The 12,971-nt window shown below is 47.3% G+C and overlaps 1 protein-coding gene across 1 annotated transcript in view; it reads right to left on the minus strand.

The window, feature by feature from the left end:
• The window catches only part of DZIP1 (DAZ interacting zinc finger protein 1), a 54,232-nt gene extending 52,878 nt beyond the window's left edge, over window positions 1-1,354 (minus strand). Inside the window, 3 exon segments of the mRNA XM_084982149.1 lie at window positions 602-1,150; window positions 1,263-1,271; window positions 1,273-1,354. Of these exon segments, the coding sequence (XP_084838275.1) occupies window positions 602-1,150; window positions 1,263-1,271; window positions 1,273-1,299 (585 nt within the window). The 5' untranslated portion in view covers window positions 1,300-1,354.
• Between the last annotated feature and the right edge of the window lie 11,617 nt (window positions 1,355-12,971).

The raw sequence follows: 12,971 nt of genomic DNA on the forward strand, positions 1-12,971 counted from the left end.
AACCCACTGAGCAAGGGCAGGGACCGAACCCGCAACCTCATGATTCCTAGTCGGATTCGTTAACCACTGCACCACAACGGGAACTCCAGCAAATGTTAATAACTGGTGAATTTAGTTGAAGGTTATAAGGAAGTTTTTGCACTGTTCTTGCAATTTTTCTGTAAATTTTTAAATATTTCCAAATTTTAAAAATGAGGAAAAAAATCCACAAATTTAAGCATTCCATATTGTTTGCAGCCTGACCTCAACAGCAATTGGTACCTGGTTTATTTTTCACTACATCAATGAGGAGGAGGAGGAAAGGGCCTTTTAAACAACCAGCATTTAGATGATTCAATAAAGCACTGCAGACGTTACCTATGTTTAATTAATAATTAAACAGAGGTTTAATTATTAATCCTGTGTTAGTCTACACAAGGTAATGAACCATGTCACCTGTTGGTTAAAATGACTGTTTTGCTTAAATATGCTGTTTCTTCTGATTTGCAGTTCAGATTTAAAAAAAAAAAAAAAAAAAGGCAGTGAAACAGGAAAGGACTTTCAATATCCCAGACAGTAGGAATTGAGGCTTTTCCTGGATAATCACAAGGCAGGTTCCCACCTGGTAATAGCTGGCCTTGGCCTCAATCATCAGCTGCTGGGTGGAGATCATCTTTTTCCTGCGTTTACACTCTTCCTTGAGGAACTTGATCTCCCCGGCCTGCTTGCTGAGGAGCCTCTTGCTCTGCTCGCCGTCGGCCAGGCTCAGGCGCAGGCGCTCCTCCAGGTGGTGCAGCTGCGAGGTGAGGAACTCCTGCGAGTGCAGCAGGTACTCAATGGTGAGCTGCGCCAGGCGGATGAGCTTCAGCAGCACCGGGTCCACCCCCGACTGGCAGTGCGGACACTTCTCATCCTCCAGCTTGCAGAAGGTGATGTTCATGATGTTCTCCTGCAGCGTGAGCACGTCCACGGCGCCCGCCACCTTGTCCACGTCGATGGCGCTCAGCCGCCGCCAGTCCACGCTCTCCAGGCGCGGTCGGAACTGGAAGAAGGGCAGGGGGCCCGACGCCACGCTGGGAGGGGGACAGGCCATGGCCGCGGCGCCCCCCGCGGCGGCGTCGGGTCCCTCCAGTCCGCTGGCGAGCGGGTAGTAGACGTGCTTCTGAAAGGGCTGCGGGAAGGAGACAGACCGAGAGTGGTGGGGGTGCTGTGGGGGCCCGTAGGGCTCCCGCCGCCCCCAGCCCAGCGTCCGCCGGCAGGCACTCCTGCTTCCCGCTGCTTACCATGCTTGGAAAGCTTATCCGCCGCCTCTGCTGGCATCCGAGGAGGGGGCGGTCCCGTCTACCCGGCCGCCTCCCGGGCCGCCGCCGCCGCCGCCGCCCCACCCCTCGGGAGCAGCAGAAGGCGGGTCCCGGCGGCGGCGGCCTAAGGTCCGGGCGTCTAGGCCGTTGCTATGGCAGCGCCCTGGCCTAGACCCGGAGCAAAAGGCGAGCTGGCCAGCGCGTGGTCAGCGTGCGTCCAGGGCCCTGCGGGAGGGGAGAAAAATTCGTGGTTCATCCTGAATGGACACACCTGTCCACCCCAGAGAGCACACCTGTCCACTTACACTTCCTGAGCCTGACTCCCCTGGGCACCACCCTCCCTGGCTTTGGCGGGGACATCTCATGAGAAGCCACATGCTAGATGCTACCCTCTGATCCTGGCCTCAGGTTCTGAGATTTTACATATCTATTCATCCTCATCTTTCACACATAACTCAGAGTGTCTTAAGCAACAAATCTGTGATCTTGGGATGGCGGGGACTGGCTACAAAAAGACAGGAAAACACTTTTAGGGCCTAATCAAAAATATTCTCTATTTTGATTGTGCTGTTGATTACCCAGGCATATACATTTGTTAAAATTCACTGAATGGTATGCTGAAAATTAAGGGTGCATTTTGTATATTACACTTCAGTAATGTTGTTTTAAAAATTAAATTTGTAGTTAATTACATTTGGTGGAAGGCTTCCTAAATTTCTCACACCCAAGTTACTTTTTTAAGTGGAGTCTTGCTGGAATTCCCCTTGTGGCTCAGTGGTAACAGACCCACAACTAATAACCATGAGGATGCGGGGTCAGATCCCTGACCCCACTCGGTGGGTTAAGGATCTGGCATTGCAGGTGTAGGTCACAGACACAGCTCAGATAGGCGTGGCTGTGGCTGTGGGGTAGGCTGGGAGCTCAGATTCTAGGCCTAGCCTGAGAACTTCCACATGGTGCAAGTGTGGCCCTTAAAACAAACAAGTAATGGAGTCTTTCTTCCTCTCTGGGTTGGCCACCTAAATAACACATTCTGATAGAAGTACAAACCAAAGAACTTCCCCAAATATGTGCTATTTTACTTCTCTGTCCAGGAGGATACATTTTCAAAATGTGAAGATAAAAGCAATTATATATCAGCTTTACCACCAAGTTTTGCAGGGCCCTGGTATTTACCTTACAAACTTATGTGGCAGCTGCATTCTGTTTTCAGGAGAGGCTAAAATGTTTCTAGCAGCAACTTGGGGACCTCAGGCCTCTCATTCTCGAGGTCTTCTGGGAGCTGCCTGTGGCTATCACAGAGATGGATGAACTGAGGAAAAGCCAGACATTCCTCAGTCCACCGAGAAGCCCCTTCTTGGACCAACCATCAGGAAAATGTTTGTCTTTCCTAACAGCCAAAGGACAGAAAAAAGGAAAATACAATTCAGAGTAACTGGAAGCAAAATTATAATATCAAATATTTCTAGCCCTTTCTAGATACTGAGAACTAGAAATAAGCCCTATGAAAGCATTCAGAAGCTAATCATACACTTCGTAAGAAGCTGCACATCCAAATAATTTTCAATGGAATTTTTTGGGGAAAAGAGCCATTACGGATTCACTGTAGCCAGCATAAAAGTCTTAGAGATCTAGCTTCAAAAGTCTGATTCTTCCATATACTTGCAGCCTGACCTAGAACAAGTTACATCAGACCTGGGACTCTGTATCCCTGTCTGTTTAAGGGGCGTCAAGGATACCGACCTGGCAGGTCTATGTACTGTGGACTCCATCCACTGGGCTGCAGGATCAGCGGGAACAAGGGCCGTGGTCTCTCTTGCTCACCGTTATATTCCCAGCACCTAGCATAGGTCAGGCACAGAGAGGCGTTAAGAATTTACCAAAAGGACACGTGGATAAAGAACGATCCGAATGAATTAGGCGCTTAGTTAAGTCAACATCAAGCTCTCAGACCCCGTCCCTCATATTTTCTGTGCCTCTGGCCTGTTAGGGAAATTCACGCGGGATCTGGGTCCTAGCCCTTGGAACTGAAGGGGCGGGGGAGCTGTCTGCGCACCCCCATTGTATTCGGGGGCGAAGGAGGCGCGCAGGGCGGGAGGCGCCCATCTCGGTTCTCCGCCACCGCCCTGGCCCCGAGCGCCGCGCTCTTGGCCACCCTGGCCCCTCAGCTGGATCTCTGTCGCAAGATGGCCGGAACAGGAAAGCAGGGGGCACTTTTTCCCGTTTCCTCCGCCACCCATCCCTCCGCAAGGCCGCCAGCCGGCCGCTGCGCCTCCCGCCCCGGGCGCACCGCGGGACCGACCCGCCAAGACAAAGAACGAGGAACCCGGGCTCCAGTGGGGCCTCGGCGCTGGCCCTTAAAAGGCAAGACAAACGGGGAGTGGGGGCTGCGGCAGCCAGGCCAGCGGGGTCTGCAGCGCCTCGGCTCGACGCGGGGAAAACGGGAGGAGGGCCCGGCTTCGCGGGCACCGAGATACCCGGGTTCCCCTGGGCGCCTGGCGCATCCTGAGCCGCGGCTCACCCCAGCTGCGCGCTCCTGGGCGGGCGCCGGGCGCTGCAAGCGGACGGGGGCGAGGCTGGGGACGCAGATCCCAGGGGCGCTGCTGGCGCGGAGGAGCCCGTGGAGGCCGAGGAGCAGCCGAGCGGGAAGCGGCAGGCCGGCTCCTTCTTCCAGGGCGCAGGACGAGGCTTGTCTGTTGTGGGCAAGTTGTGGCGTGGAGAACCGCCTGACGCCGCTCCAGGCCCTCGCAGATTCACCGCCGCCGGTGCCTCGGGATCCCCCACCCCCCTCCCGCCCCCTCCCCTACGCGATCTCGATGCGGCCTCTTCTCTCCGCGTCCCGACTCCTCTGGCAAGCTGGGCGGGACTGCACGTCTAGACCGCAGCGCAGAAATGCGCTCCACCAATCCCGCTGTTGGTGCAGACACGTGGTGCCGGGGCGCGCTCTGTTGCTGGCGTGGAATGCTCACCCCGGGAAGGCTTTTCAAAGAGAAACCAAATTCACTCCATCCCTGCGGTTGGCCTAGCCCTCAGCTAGCTAATTTCCCATAGAAGCAGGGGCTTTATGTGAATTCCTCCTAAGAGGAGATGCATTTTAATCGCACAAGTCTGCAGATGCCAGAAACCTTGAAGACGCTATCTAACGCAGCCTTGCACTTGATTGAAGGGGAAAACAGGCTTGAAGACCATATGCCGAAGCACACAGGATTTAAATCCACCTAGGTTTCCGCTTTGCTTTTGGTAATGCTGGGTTTAGGACCAAAGGCTTGGATCTCTGTTGGTGGAAAGTTTGGCGGTTGGGGACGGGAGATGTCCTGGGTCAAGAGAAAGGCGACTATTTTTAAACCTAAAATTGGAACCTGTGGTCTAACAACGGGGCACAATTTCGTATTTTTAAATAATGAGTGATCCAGAAACTATGCATATACTTAGCAACCATGAGGTTGACGCAGACTGAGAAATTTGAGGGCACCTTCTGCAAAGTCTTAGTGTCTGCTGTCTATAGAATTTTTGTTGGATGACAAACAAAACTTAGTAGTGTAAAATGCCTTCCCCTGTGTTTCTTTTTGACCGAATTTAACAATACTTTATTTAGCGCAGGGCTTCAAACATAGTCATACCTCAGTAAGTATGTTGAATTATTTACTTTAGTTTTCACTTAAAATCATACAACCTAGGACAACTTTGGTGGGATTTTTTTTATTTGTCTAATTTTAATGCTTCAATTTGAAAGAGAATCCAAGATATCACAAAAATGCTCTAAAGTAGTAAAGTAGTATAGGTAAGGATATCTAGGTAAAATTTTCAGGCAATGTGAGGGAGATAAGGCCACTTTGCAAAATCTATGCTCTAGCTGTGTGTGTTTGTATGTGTGTGTTGCACACATGCAGGGATTACTTAAATTGTGTGTGTGTGTGTGTGTGTGTGTGTGTGTGTATGTCTTTTTAGGGCTGCACCCGAGGCATACGGAGGTTCCCAGGCTAGGGGTTAAATCGGAGCCACAGTTGCTGGCCTATGCCACAGCAACTCGGGATCGGAGCCACGTCTGCAACCTAAACCATAGCTCACAGCAATGCCAGATGCTCAACCCAGTGAGCAAGGCCAGGGATCGAACCTGCATCCCCATGAATGCCAGTTGGGTTCATTAACCGCTGAGCCACGACGGGAATGCCAAGGATGCTTAATTAATATAATTTGACAATATACTGTTTGAATTATGGGTATTTCCCATTCCCTACTCTCAGTATGTTACCCCACATATGCAGAATTGGAAGAAATAAAATGAACCAGTTGAATTTGACATGGCATTGCAGCAGTCATATATTCTTGATCCTTTTAAGCCTTAAACCAATTGTAATAGCTGAGCTGGGAGTTGCTGTGATAATTAAATAATTTTTTTTTCTTTTTAGGGCCACACCTGCAGCATATGGAAGTCCCCAGGCCAGGGGTTGAACCAGAGCCACAGCTGCTGGCCTAAGCCGCAGCCACAGAAGCACAGAATCTGAGCTGGCTCTTCCACCTATGCTGCAACTTGCACAACACCAAATCCTTAAGCCACTGAGTGAGGCCAGGGGTTGAACCCGCATCCTCATGGATACTAGTTAAGTTCTTAACCCACTGAGCCACAAGGGAACTTATCAAATTACTAAATTTTTAAAAATTAAGTATCTCTCTCCTCCATCAGACTATGAGAACCTTATGTAAGTATTCAAATAAGTATGAAATTTTTGAAGACAGAAATGATCCCCAAATAAGGAAAATAGAAATATTTTAAAAAGTTGAGTAGCAACACAAACTGTATAAGGACAAGTCAGATGAGTATCTGGGTCCTTACACAAATGAGAGAGGGCTTTCACCCTGGCGTGGCCCTTTAGAAAATTCAAGAAGCTTTTGGACCAGGTCTTCCTATAGCCTGTGCTCTCCTGTTCTAGACGATATTACATAGAATCTCAGAACTTCCTGCATAAACAGTCCATGTCAACTTCCAGAGCCTTGTATGGGCTGCTTCCCCAAGTTCATTTTCAAGGTGGACTGTATTGCTTGTGGGTTGGGAAGGATAACCTGTAGGCACACAAGGCCCCTTCTGATCAGGATGGTGCCAGGGTGGGAAGAGAAGAGCTGCTGCCTGGGAGCTTGGCTGAGAGTCCAAGAATTCTAAATTTAAACCTAGCTTTGCAGCCTCAGCTTCCTTTGAGTAACTTAAAATGTGATACTGCTGGCAGGCAGTTGTATATTGCAAACGCTCAGGCAACCATTAAAAAATTAAAAAGAGGAGTATGATTAATATGCTAAGAGAAGAGATAAATGGAATGGCATAAACTGCTCCATTCAAACCAGAAAAGGCAGGAAAATGGGATGAAAAGAAAAAACAAGCGGAATAAATGGAAAACAGTTATAAATATGGATGATATTAGCCTTTTTTTTTTTTTTTTTTTTTTTTTTTTTTTTTTTGCTTTTTAGGGCCACACCTGCAGCATATGGAAGATTCAAGGTGAGGGGTCGAATCGGAGCTACATCTGCAGGCCTATACCGCAGCCACAGCAATGGTGGGATCTGAGCCGTGTCTGTGATCTATACCACAGCTCACAGCAACACCAGATCCCTGACCCACTGTGCAAATCCAGGTATCGAACCTGCATCCTCATGGAGTCTAGTCAGATTCATTTCCACTGCACCAGGAAGGGAACTCCTTATTAACCCAATTATATCTGTAATCATTTCAAATAAGAATGATCTAAATAAACCAATTAAAAGATAGAGATTGTCAGAGTGAATTAAAAAAAAATAAAAACATGAGTTCCCGTTGTGGCGCAGTGGTTAACGAATCCGACTGGGAACCATGAGGTTGCGGGTTCGGTCCCTGGCCTTGCTCAGTGGGTTAACGATCCGGGGTTGCCGTGAGCTGTGGTCTGGATTGCAGACGTGGCTCGGATCCCGCAATGCTGTGGCTCTGGCGTAGGCCGGTGGCTACGGCTCCGATTAGACCCCTAGCCTGGGAATCTCCATATGCCGTGGGAGCGGCCTAAGAAATAGCAAAAAGACAAAAAATAAAATAAAATAAAAATAAATAAAAACAGAGGAGTTCCTGTTGTGGCTCAGGGGAAACAAATCTGACTAGCATCCATGAGGATGCAGGTTCCATCCCTGGTCTTGCTCAGCAGGTTAAGGATCTGGCAGTGCCAGGAGCTGGGTGTAGGTCACAGATGAAGCTGGGATCTGGCGTTGCTGTGGCTGTGGTGTATGTAGGCCAACAGCTACAGCTCAGATTTGACCCTAGCCTGGGAACCTCCATATCTCACAGGTTTGGCTCTAAAAAGACAGAAAACAAAACAAAACAACAACTCAACGGAGTGTTACCTATAAGAAACTCACTTCAAATATAGAGACTTAGTTTGAAGGTCAAGGGAGGGAAAAAAATCTATCACTAATGGTAGGAAAGCTGGAGCAGCTGTATTCGTTTCAGGCAAAGAAGACCTCAGAACTAGGAAGAGGATAAAGGAGTAACAGGAAAACTAATGATGAAGAGATCAGTGTTCCAAGAAGACATAATCCTTAACATGCATGTACGTAAGAACAGAGCATGAAAATAGATGAGGCAAAACAGAACTGCCGAGAGAAATAGACAAATGCACAGTTACGCTTGGGACTCCAACATTCCCCTTTTAAGTTAATAGATCAGGACAACATTGACCTGAAAAGCACTAGCAGTCAGCCTGATCTAAGTGGCATTTATACTCCATCCAACAACAAGAAAATACACATTCTTCTCAAACTTTCATGGAACATTCAGAAAGACAGACCATGTTCTGGGCCCAACACAACTAAACAAATGTGAAAGAATAGAAACCATACAGCTATGTTCTCAGACTGATGCTGGAAAGATGTTATCAGCATCTGGGGTCTTGTTCACGCAGCCCAAAAATGAACTTCACGAACACACAGGCAGCGAGCAAGCAAAGTCTTTATTACAGGAAAGCAAATAGCTCCCAGGGCTGCTGGGAGGGGGGAGAAGAGCCCCCTCTCTCTATTGTCCTGTAGGGGTTTTTATCCCTTAAAGATGGGGGGGTACCAATGTGAGGTCCAGAAAGGTGTGGTTTTTCTCCCATTGGCCTTGCCCAGTTACCTGTATCAGTCCTTGTCCAATAGGGGTTTTAGGGGTGGAAATGTCCCTTAAGTTTTAGGGTTTCTTTGCCCTTCTCTTCCCTTAGGCTGAGTCACCATTCCTCTCATTCCTTTTTTATCAGTTGAGGAGTGGGTTAGAGATTAATTTCCATGTCAGCATAGGTACACTTCCTATAGTAAACAAGGCCTGTGGGGTTATTACTCTCTGGAACCCTTAAACCACAAATGTTAATCAACAGCCATACTAAAGAATGCATCGAAACCCATGCTCCTACACTGATGACCTGAGTTATTATTCTGCCTCAAGACCACAACAGAATTAAACCAGAAGTCAGTAGCAGAAAGAGAGCTGGAAAATCCCCAAATATTTGGAGATTAAACAACACACTTCTATATATAAAACATAAGTCAGAGAAGAAATCACAAGAGAAATTTTAAAGTATTTTGAACTAAATAAAAATATAACTTATTAAAATGTATGAGATGTGGTAAAAATAGGGCTTAGAGGGAAATGTGCTTATTAGAAGTGAGTTTGACCCACACACAAGGGGAGGGGAATCAGTTTTGCCTTTTGAAGGAAGGAGGCATCAGAGATTTCAAGGCCATATTTTGAAGCTACCACAGCAACCATACCATAACCTCCCTTTCTTTAATTGTTCCCTGATGATAGGAAGTTGCTTGGTGACAGTCTCAACTTACCCTTCAATTGAACTATTTATGTATTGCCTTGAACTGAGAAGGGTCTGGTAGATAGGTTAAAAAACAAACAAACAAACAAAACCCAGAGTTCTCTTGTGGCGCAGTGAGTTAAGTATCTGGTGGTGTCACCGCAGTGGCTCAGGTCACTGCTGTGATGTGGGTTTGATCCCTGGCCCAGGAACTTCCACCTGCTGCAGGCACAGTCAAACACAAACCCCAAACCTAAGTCTCACAAAAAGTGGCTCGTCTTGGCATTTGTAGTGGGGTAGGAGGGTCCTACAAGTCAGATGAGAACTTGTGGTTTGATGAAATATGTACTTTGGAGCCCTGATTAATGTAGCACAGATATTCATGAGGGAGAGTCAGGCTATTTTCATCAGAATCTGATTGCCATGACCATAGTAGGATTACCAAGCTGGGTTTACCTCTGGTGGTTAACAGCTTCAACATGGGCACAGGCACCTTGGGCTTCCCCCCACCCCCCAGATCTGTGAGTCCATTTCAGTGTCAGCCCTTGCACCCTGGGTTTCTGGTCTAGAGAGGGCTTTTTGTAAAGAGCAGTCACTTTCCTTAGGAGATGGATATGGAATTACTTCTTACCCTTTACTATGTCTTCCTGCTCAGCAGAGGCAAGAAAGTTAAAATCCATGCTTCCCAGACTCCTTTTCAGCACGTATTCTAGAAGCAAATTGGTTTCTTCCAATTCGACACACTCCAAATGAGTTGAAGTTCCCCGTGTACTTTGCTTCTAATAAATGCTGTCTCTATTTCACAGTCTTAGCTTCTTTGCTGAATTCTTTCTTCAAAGTAGACAAGATCAGAGTTCCCGTTGTGGCACAGTGGTTCATGAATCCGACTAGGAACCATGAGGTTGCAGGTTTGACCCCTGGCCTTGATCAGTGGGTTAAGGATCCCGTGTTGCTGTGAGCTGTGGTATAGGTTACAGACATGGCTCAGATCCCAAGTTACTGTGGCTCTGGTGTAGGCTGGCTGCTACAGCTCTGATTAGACCCCTAGCCAGGGAACCTCAATATGCCGCGGGAGTGGCCCTACAAAAGGCAAACACACACACACACACACACAAAGAAGACAAGATCAAGGTCCTTCTTCCAGCCGTTCCACCGCTGGAATCATAGGCACCTCCTTATCATACTTTGATGTAAAATTTCATTTTAATAATAAATAGGGGTGCTTAGGTTGCTTATATGGGTGGGGGCAGTTTTCCAGGTTATCTCTGGCCTGTCATCTCACTTGTAAACCAGTTGTAGCTGCTCAGCCTGGGGCCTATCTATCTCCCACCTCACTTAGACTAGATGAGCATAAATTATCCAATCCTTTATTTCCTCTTCCTGAAGTCTTCGAATGCATTGCTTCACTTGTTAAGGGATTTTTGACTTTGAAGATGTAATTGATTGTGGGACAAAGTTCAGTTCACGTTTACATGGAAGTCTTTCCCCCATCGTGTCACACCCTGAACAGAAAATCTCTGAGAAGGGCTCAAATCTGATCCAAAATACAGACCACGCTCCTTGATCTAGCAGCCTCAAATCTAGTCCCACGAGCATTCTCGCCATTTTGGAGGGAATATAAATTAGCAAATTCCTACAATGTCTAGATTTCCAACTCTTCCCTACCAATGTTCAGGATTGTCTCACTCAAGCTTCCTACCCTCCAGGCCATGCTAAATTTATATTCTGGTTGCCATAGCAACAGGGTGACTTGGCTCCTGAGAGGGAAATAATTAGTTCTCACTTGCAAGGTGGCAAAGCGTCCTTAGCCAAAGAAAGCAGAGTGAGGAGTTATTTCAGGATGAAGACTTTAGATCCTTTACCTCAGTTGCTCTCAAACTTTATCAGAGTCAGCTGGTAGACTTTTTAGACCGCACAGAGCCATGCCTGTTCCTAGGGTTTCTATTTAGTAAGTCTAGGCTGGAGTTAGAAAATTTGCATTTCTGACAAGCTCCCAGTAGGTGCCACTGGTCTGGGTACCTGACTTTGAGAACCACTGCATTCAGTCTTAACGAATCCTCTTAAGTGTTACCTTTTCTGCTTGTCAGGATCTACTGTCTTCTGATCAGTTCTCCAACCTTCATAAGAAAAGATTGAGAACTACTGTGAACCCAACTCACAGAATCAGTTTCTCAGTTTGATTTTGTATCCTCAGTCTTACAGCTTTAAATGAAAATTGATTTTTTTTTTTTTTGGTCTTTTTTGTTGTTGTTGTTGTTGTTGTCGTTGTTGTTGCTATTTCTTGGGCCGCTCCCGCGGCATATGGAGGTTCCCAGGCTAGGGGTCCAGTCGGAGCTGTAGCCACCGGCCTACGCCAGAGCCACAGCAATGCAGGATCTGAGCCGTGTCTGCAACCTACACCACAGCTCACGGCAACGCCGGATCGTTAACCCACTGAGCAAGGGCAGGGACCGAACCCGCAACCTCATGGTTCCTAGTCGGATTCGTTAACCACTGCGCCACGATGGGAACTCCGAAAATTGATTTTTTAATATAAGTCGCAGAAAGAACCGGAATATCGCCAAGGTGAAATTTTGAAATTTTGAGATTTGTTCTCTTTCTTTAAGTTATACATAAGATGAAAAAATGATCATCATGCCTAATTGTCCAGCATTTTTTCCGGCCGAGCCCTTGGCATGCCAGGGTAGGGATAGAACCTGAGCCACAGCAGTGACAGTGCCTAATCCTTAACCACTAGGTCACCAGGAAACGCCCTGCCCAGCATTCTTCATCCCTTTAAATTGATCAGTTGCAGCAACTGCTTAGTCCCAACCTTAGTGGACAAATTGTTCCAGTGAATGTTAATGGGAATTTCAGATTCTTTTACCTCATATTAGCAAAATAAATAATTCCAAACATTGCACATTCCCCCAAGAGCGTCTTTTCTCAGGTACCAATTTCCATGTTAGTTAAAATTCTCTGCTTGTCAGCAACAGAAAACAATTCTGTTGACTGAAAGGAGTGGGGTTATTGGCAGGATATTGGATAGCTCACAATATCAAAGGCGGAAAGTGGACAATCAGACAGTAACCAGATAAGCTCCAGAGTCCATGTAACTCAAGGCAATCTCACTGCCACAGCCTCCTCTACCTTCAGCCCTTTGTAATTCTGCTCAAGATTCAAGTTCCTGTAAGAGAGAATATGATGGGCCAATTGGCTTGGCTTACGTTTTTGATGGGCCCCCACTGAAGTGGCAGCAAAAGGAGCTGAGATGGAGAGACCCATTGGTAGTATAGTGCCCAGCAAAACTGCCAGCAGTGGGGAGTGCCAGTCCCAAAAGGAAGATATTCCAAGCAGAAGAGCAACAGACACCTAGTATGAACAGCATCAACTCTCTCCCTTTATCACCTCCTCTGTGATCGGGGCTTTAGGAAAGGCATCTTGGTGCTTTCTTCAAAAAGTTCTCTCTCCATAAACTGAAGACTCAGGATGTGAAGATGCGTGCAAGGCAGAACAAGAGATAGCAGCTTTAAATCTCTCTGAATAACTTCCCTTGGTCAGGAAGGTTCTTCCCCCATCACCTACAGTTTCTCCATCCCGATTCTGGGATCTTAGCTTCCTTCCTTCAGACTCTAGGATCCTAACTAGCTCCATAAGACAGGACAGTCATTGTTGCTTAGAAAGGGGTAGAAAACCAGACACTTTCATACGATTTCTCCAACTTTGAAGTAACACCTGCCCTTGCATGCTCAGTTTTTCCCTCTCTATTTTCTCCTGCCTTCTAATTGTATCTTCACTTGGGACGGTAAGGGGAGGCAGGATTCAAGAACTGGTTCTCATCCTTGGCCCTGATCCCTTTAAAAGCCTCTTTGTCGTAGTTCCTGGGTGGCATAGCAGGTTAAGGATCCACGGTTGTCACTGC

The sequence above is a fragment of the Sus scrofa genome, chromosome 11, assembly GCF_054392235.1.
Source record: "Sus scrofa isolate SSC_HxYL_T2T_F1_AM1 chromosome 11, Sscrofa_HxYL_maternal_Yorkshire_Landrace_v2.0, whole genome shotgun sequence".
Taxonomy (NCBI): Eukaryota; Metazoa; Chordata; class Mammalia; order Artiodactyla; family Suidae; genus Sus; species Sus scrofa.